The sequence below is a fragment of the Nannospalax galili genome, unplaced genomic scaffold, assembly GCF_000622305.1.
Source record: "Nannospalax galili isolate Female #2095 unplaced genomic scaffold, S.galili_v1.0 scaffold23, whole genome shotgun sequence".
NCBI classification, from domain to species: domain Eukaryota; kingdom Metazoa; phylum Chordata; class Mammalia; order Rodentia; family Spalacidae; genus Nannospalax; species Nannospalax galili.
Window position 1 is genome coordinate 1,102,492 of NW_008350771.1, and position 6,139 is coordinate 1,108,630.

General features: G+C 50.8%; 1 protein-coding gene across 1 annotated transcript in view; it reads right to left on the reverse strand.

Moving 5' to 3' along the window:
- Positions 1 to 2,348: 2,348 nt before the first annotated feature.
- Positions 2,349 to 6,139, reverse strand: part of Oprd1 (opioid receptor delta 1) — a 35,684-nt gene continuing 31,893 nt past the window's right edge. Inside the window, exon 3 of the mRNA XM_008847939.2 lies at positions 2,349 to 2,906. Coding sequence (XP_008846161.1) covers positions 2,365 to 2,906 — 542 coding nt within the window. The 3' untranslated portion in view covers positions 2,349 to 2,364. The remainder of the gene's footprint in view (positions 2,907 to 6,139) is intronic.

A 6,139-nucleotide genomic window follows, 5' to 3' on the forward strand; every position in this document is an offset into this window, starting at 1 on the left:
CTCACTATGTAGACCAGGCTGGCCTTGAACTCACAAAGATCCACCTGCCTCTGCCTCCCAAGTGCTGGGAGTAAAGGCGTGCACCACCACGCCTGGCATAAATAAAATAGTTTTTAAAAAAAATCACATCTGTAATCTCAGCATTCAGGAGTCTAGGGCAGGAGGATTAGGAGTTTGAGACAAGCCTGGTTACCTGAGACTCTTATCTCCAACAAAACATCAGCTCTCACACCCACAAGATAACAATGAGTGGACTAGAGCAGCTCTAAGACAGGCCTGCCCTGGATGGGGCAAAGGGAGCATAGTCCTTGCAAGGAGAATGAATACACAGTCCTGGCTCCAGTACGCCCTGCTTTAGAAGGCAGCCCCGATTAATTGTCCCCTTTTTCTGCCACCTCCCCAGTGCATTAGCAGGACTCCCAAATGATGAGTGTCCAGGAGTATCCCCTGCACAATGACCATCCCACCACTACCACCACACTCGAACAGAAATCTCTATGGTCATGGCATCCATTTGGGTGGTGAGGGTCAGCTAGGTGGGTAGAGATCCTAGGTTATCCTGATGTCAGAAGATGCCACATCCCAGGACCCACCATTTCCTACAGGAAAAATATCTCCAGGTCCAGGGCTTTTGGGGACTTTATTCTAAGAAAGATGCTGTGTTTTACCCACTGAGAGGACCCTTACCACTAGCTCCCACCTCCCTGAACCTGGTTCAGTCCCTGCTGGAGTGACAGCCTCTCAGCCTTTGTTCCAAAAAAAAAAAAAAAAAAAAAGCCTGTCAAAAGGAAAAGAGGTATATTGTCTCTCTCACTCTTTTCTTTTTTGTTTGAGACAAAGACGTCAATTTCTTTTCATCTGTCCCAAAAAAGGAAGAAAGTTAAATTTGTTTTTACAAGGATGTCAGCAGGCTGCTTCAGTAGGGAATCGGGCAGGGTGCTGAGGCAGTGGGGGGAGGCAAGTGCCTGAGTGTCTATGCCCAAGTCTGAGTGGACCCACCCTCAGTGGCTTGAAGGAGGTAGCTGGAGATGAGGGACCTGGGGACAAAGGGACAGAGAGCAAAGGGCCACACCAGCACTGCAGCCACAAAAGCTTTTCCCTTGGTGCCTTCAAAGTCAGGTACCAATTGGGCAGTTCTGGTTCCTGACAGTCATGGTGACCAGTCACATGACCCACAGGGAGCTGTTGGGAGAAGGGGAGAGGATTTCTTCCAGGTTCTTACCAAGGGTCCAAGGGTCTACACTGGTACTTCTGAGACCCACTTTCAGGTTCTGTGCATTGCGCTCAAACTAAATGTGCCTGTGCTCCAAGACTGGGTCACAGACACAGGGGCCTTGGAATCCCCCAAAGTATCCATCCTCAGGCTCATCGCCCTGCCTCAGCCTTCTATCCCTTGACACAAAGATTCACTGTAGCTGGGGTTTCTTTTCAGAGGCCTTGGAACCTTCTCACTCCTTCCTGAGCCTCAGGGCCCCTATTAGAACTCTATTTTGGAGGGTCCTCTCCCGCTATCCCCAGAGCTACTGGTTCTGCCCCCCCCCCGACCTGCCCTGAGTTCTTCAAGGGCACAGGGCTGTGGACACTGGGCACTATTCAATACTAAGGCATTCCTGTCCATTCTGAGGAAATAAAGGATTGTCTAAAAGAAAAGGTATTCGGTTTATCACCCCCATTCCTCCCATACCCTACACATCTGTTGAGTGCAGGGACTACTAGTGGTCTACACTCTCAGCTCTCTTTACTTTTTATTGAGACACTAAATTACTCAGGCTAGCCTTGAACTTCCAGCCTCTTGCCTCAGCCTCCCTAGTGGTTGGGATTCTAGGCCTGCACCATTAGGCTTAGCTTGAACTCAAAAGTCAAGTGGACCTAAACCTCAGAGAGTTTGGTCCCTTGTTAGTAAGGGTCAGGACTCTTCTCCAAAGTTAAGCACCCCCCCCAACCCCCTTTTCCCACAACCAAATCTTGAGCTGCAGTTGCCTGCCTGACTGCCCTGTCCGTCTTCCCTGAGAAAGGGCTCCTCCCCACGACACAGAGGTCTAAACTTGCATCTTAATTCTCAAGCTATGGTCCCCATTACTCCTCCTCCTGAATCCTCAGGTGTTAGGCTGGACCAAGATGCCCAGAAGCCTAGAATCCGAGACTGTCCTAAGGTTGATGCTCTGCTCATATAAGGTCCAGTTTAGAGTCGCGGGTGCCATCCTCTCACCCACCCAACCTACAGCCTTCCATCTCCCAGTCCATGCCCAAACCAGAGGCCACCCCTCTCTGTACAGGCCGGATCTCCACCGCTACGTGGTCTGCCCCAATCCAGACGGCGGCCCCCCGCCTCCCAGGGGCGCTAATCCGGCCGGCCTGGCCTGGTCAGGCGGCAGCGCCACCGCCGGGACCGTCGGAGGGGGTGCAGGCGGTGACACGCTCGCGGGCGGTGGCTTCGCGTGCGCGTCTGAAGCTGCCCGGTTCCTGGCGGCCGCAGGGCGTGCGGCAGAGCTGGCGGAAGCAGCGCTTGAAGTTCTCGTCCAGGAAGGCGTAGAGCACCGGGTTGAGGCTGCTGTTGGCGTAGCCCAGCGCGATGCACAGGTGCAGCGCAGCCACCACAAGCGGGTCGCGCCGGTCGATGTCCACCAGCGTCCAGACGATGACGAAGATGTGGATAGGCGCCCAGCACACCACGAAGGCGCCCACCACCACCAGCACCATGCGGGTGATGCGCCGCAGGCTTCGGTCCTTCTCCTTGGAGCCCGACAGCAGGCGCACACTGCGCAGGCGCAGCAGCATGAGGCCATAGCACACGGTGATGATGAGGATAGGTACCACGAAGGCAAAGAGGAACACGCAGATCTTGGTCACTGTGTCCCAGTACCAGCTGGGGCTGGGGAACTGGAGCATGCATACCACAGCTCCATCTGAGTCCAGGAAGCAAGGAAAAACAGTTAGGCGTCTGTGTGCCTAGGGGCCCTGCCTGCTTGTCCCCTTTCAAGGTGATAGACTTAGTCAAAGAGATTCTTCTGGTTAACCTTGTCCTTTCATTTGGCCAACTCCTGCTCATTCTTAAAGACCCCAGAATTGGTCCTCATCTGGGAGTTCTCCCTCTGTGTCCTCTCCCAGGTCCTTTGTAAGCCTCTATGTCCATGGATAGCAGTAATAATTTATCACAGCCTCCTAATTCCAGTGTTAACTCAACAGACCCCTACCCGTTTCCCAAAACTGACCCAGTGGGAACAGTACTGAAGACTGGTTTCCAGCGCAGCTGAGGGTGTAGCCTGGTTGGAAGAGTGTTTTGCCTAGCAAGCACAAAGCCCTGGATTCAGTTCCCAGCACTGCATAAATTTAGACTGATGGCACATGCCTGTAATCCCAGCACTCAGGAGGTGGAGACAGGAGGATCAAAAGTTCAAGGTCATCCTTGACTATAATGAGTTCTAGGCCAGCCTGGGCTACATGAAAGCCTATCTTTTTTTAAAAAGCCTCTTTTAGGTGCCCACTCTAACTAACCCTGTGATGTATGGCCTTGGGACAAATTATTCACTGTCTTCAAATTTCTTTACAGTAGGCTTAATAATCATATGTATGCAAATTTATTTTCTTAATTGTTTTATTATTCTTTTATTTATGTGTATGAGTGTATTGCCTGCAGGTACGTAAGTGCATCTGTGTAGTGCAATGCCCAGAGAGGTCAGAAGAAAGCATCAGATCCCCTGGAACTGAAGTTATGGATGGTTGTTAGCCACCATGTGGGTGCTGGGAATGGAACCCCTGTCTTCTGCAAGAGCAGCGGGCACTCTTAACTGCTGAGCCATCTCTCCAGCCCCACAGATTTTTTTTTAACTGGTGGGGGTGAGGGGGTGGGGGGTGGGAGGTGTTCCTGCACAAGTGCCTGCCATGACACACATGTAGAGGTCAGAGAACAGCTTGCAAGAGTTGATTCTCACGTTCCACCATGTGGGTTCCAGGGATCAAACTCAGACTGTCAGACTGTCAGTCAGGCTTGGTAGCAAGCACCTTTACCCTCTGAGTCATCTGGCCAGACCCCTTTATTTCTTCATATGCAAATTTCTTAAGACAGCTGTGAGGATGAGATGGACTCAGAAACATAAGATATTTAGCATAATGGGGTTCAAATGGTTTATGCTCCACAGGGAAGAGGGGCAAATACAGGAGTCCAGTCATCAGGGCTAACCCCAGCCTCCCAGGCAGATCTCAGCTAATGTCAAGAACTTTCCACCGGGGCTGGAGAGATGGCTCAGTGGTTAAGAGCACTGGCTGCTCTTGCAGAAGACACGGGTTTGATTCCCAGCACCCACATGGTGGCTAACAACCATCCGTAACTCCAGTTCCGGGGGAATCCAACGCCTTCTTCTGACCTCCACAGACATTGCACGACCCAGGTGCATGTACACACATGCAGACAATGCACTCATTCACATAAAATAAAAATAATAAATAAAATAAAAAGAACATTCCACCACGCATGGTGGCACACACCTATAATCCCATTACTCAGGAGACTGGGGGATCTCAAGTTCAAAGCCTCAAGGTCAGACAAAACTATATATATATATAGAGAGAGAGAGAGAGACTGTTTCAAAAAGCAAAATGAAACAAAACCCTTCCCAACAGCCAGACTTGTAGAGAGACAAAGGTGGGCACCCTGTTCCTAGAGTATGGACTTGGGCTGGATAAGCAGAACCTCAGAGGACATTGGGAGGTCCAAGATCTGGGGGGGGGGTGTTGTTGTTGCTTTTTGTTTTTTAAATATTTATTGTATTTTTAATTACGTATATGTGTGTATGGGTTTGTGCACATGAGTGCCGGTGCCCTCCAGAGGCCAAAAGCGTTGGATTCCCCTGAAGCTGGAGATACAGGAGATGTGAGCCGCCTTATGTGGGTGCCAAGAACCGAACTCCAGTCCTCTATAAGACCAGTACATGCTCTTAACTGTTGAGCCATCTTTCCAGCTCCCTGGGTTTTTTGTTTTGTTTTGTTTTTATGTTTTAGACTGGGTCTTTCTATGTAGCCTGGGCAGGCCTGGAACTCACTATATAGACCAGGCTGGTCTTAAATTCACAGAGACACACCTACCTGCCTCTGCCTCCCAAGAGCTGGGATTAAAGGCATGTGCCACCATGCCTGGCCCAAGATCTCTTGAAGCTACACAGTAGACTTGAAGCCTGAGAGTTATGAGAAAGGGACTGGAGCTCCACAAAATGGTTGCAGGACATCAGGCCGCAGGACCCTGAGGGATTGTGTTTGTGTGTGTGGTGTGTGTGGTGTGTGTGTGCGAGAGAGAGAGAGAGAGAGAGAGAGAGAGAGAGAGAGAGAGAGAGAGAAAGAGAGAGAGAGGGGGAAATTTTGACTGACTCAGAGAGGGGAGGAGTGAGGAGGCCCATCTGGCTCAGCCCCAGCAGGGCTGCAGTTAATGACCTATAAACTGGAGGCTGACATTGAGCAATATGGCCCTACTGCTCAGTCAAAACCAACTGCTGAGAAGCTGTATAAAGGCACTGGGGTTCTGCCCTTGTGAAGGTCAAGGTGACCAAGAAGTCCCCCATCAAACCCGCTCTTCCTCTTTCCTACCCAAGAGAATCACGCCTCTGTAGACTTTTAGTCCAGGGGCTAAAAGGAGCAAGAGACTCAAGGGTAGGAACTTGGATTAAAAGCCAAGTTCTGCCAAGTGCCTGCCCATGACTAAACCTCCTGACTTGATTTTCAGTTTCTTTTTTTCCTTCCTTCCTTCTCTCTCTCTTTTTTTTTTTTTTTGGTCTTTTTGAGACAGGGTCTCCCTGTAACCCCAACTGGCCTGGATTCACTATGTAGACCAGACTGGCCTCGAATGCACAGAGTTTCGCCTGCCTCTGCCCCCCGAGTGCTGGGACTAAAGGCATGAGCCGGCATTCTCTTTCTTTCTTTCTCCCCCCCCCTTTTTTTTTCAGACAAGGTCTGACTATACATTACAAACTGGCCTTGAATTCAAGATCCTCCTGCTTCAGCCTGCCGAGTGCTAGGACTACAGGCCTACATCACCACACTGCACCTCAGCTTTCCTATACTTGGGGAGGTGCCTCTGCCTCGTCTATAGCCTGGGCATCATCAGTTAGCATTAGCACCTGTTATTTGCGGGGGGGGGGGGGGGGTTGGG